General features: G+C 53.8%; 1 protein-coding gene across 4 annotated transcripts in view; it reads right to left on the bottom strand.

Annotated features, from left to right (window-relative positions):
* Positions 1-988, bottom strand: part of ACTN4 (actinin alpha 4) — a 94478-nt gene that overhangs the window by 17618 nt on the left and 75872 nt on the right. For all 4 annotated transcript variants that reach the window (XM_023516886.1, XM_003796158.3, XM_023516887.1 and 1 more), the window contains exon 10: positions 206-436. In XM_023516886.1, the coding sequence (XP_023372654.1) occupies positions 206-436 (231 nt within the window). The remainder of the gene's footprint in view (positions 1-205; positions 437-988) is intronic.

Genomic DNA, 988 nt, shown 5'->3' with positions numbered 1-988 from the left:
AAAAAAAAAAAAAAAAAAAAAAGAAATCCTGGGTATAGAAAACAGGGAGCTGAGCACGAGAGGGAATGTGGTAATGCATTAAGTACTCCCTTTTCTCACCCCTGCACCCCACATGTGTGTGTTCTAGTTGGGAAAAACTACACTAGCCACATGGCAAGCTTGCAGGAGTTTCTAGAGCTAGGTCTGCCCCTCACCCAGAGCTCACCGAGACCATCTTGCCCTCAGATGGCATAAAGGCAGGCCGGTTGCTAAGGCGCAGCTTGGTCTGCAGTGTGTTGAAGTTGATCTCCAGCTGGCACTTCTCCTGCACCTTAGGTGGTTTGTGGACACGCCGGTAGTCACGGAAGTCCTCCAACTTCTGCTGCATCTCCTGGATGGTCTTTTGGGGCACACGGTCCTCCAGCCAGGGGATGGTGCGCCGGATCCACTCCAGGAGCTGTGGGCCCAGGAGAAGATATGTGGACTTTGCAAGGAACTCTCAGAATGCTGACAGGGCCACCCCCCAGCTTATGGGCACATGGAATCCAGCTCTTCAAGGGCCCTATCTGGGGGCTGCCCTTGCTCCCCAGCTTGACTTCCCCATGACTCCTGATGAAACCCCACGGCCTACAATTCTGGGAAAATGCGCTCCTGCCCCTGTCCCTGTCCCCGTGCTGTCCTCTTACTAGTTTTTGCCCATGCCTTTGATCTTCCTCTTCCTCAGATCTAAGCACAGCAGCCGCAACCCTCACATCCCTCCTCAGAGGCCCCTTCTCCCTAAGCTCCATGCTATCTATCTAACAGCCTCACTGGGAGAGGCGGACAGGCGTGCCTGGCTCAGTTGGGGTAGCCAGCATGTGTACAGGGCCTAGGACATAAATGAGAGAATAAAATTGAAAAAGAAAATAACATACTTTGGCTCGGCGCCTGTGGCTCAAGCAGCTAAGGCACCAGCCACATACACCTAAGGTGGCGGGTTCGAATCCCCAGCCCGGGCCTGCCAAACAAC

This window comes from Otolemur garnettii, unplaced genomic scaffold, assembly GCF_000181295.1.
Source record: "Otolemur garnettii isolate 467f Iridium unplaced genomic scaffold, OtoGar3 scaffold00100, whole genome shotgun sequence".
NCBI lineage: Eukaryota > Metazoa > Chordata > Mammalia > Primates > Galagidae > Otolemur > Otolemur garnettii.
This window is presented reverse-complemented; position numbering and strand designations above follow the sequence as displayed.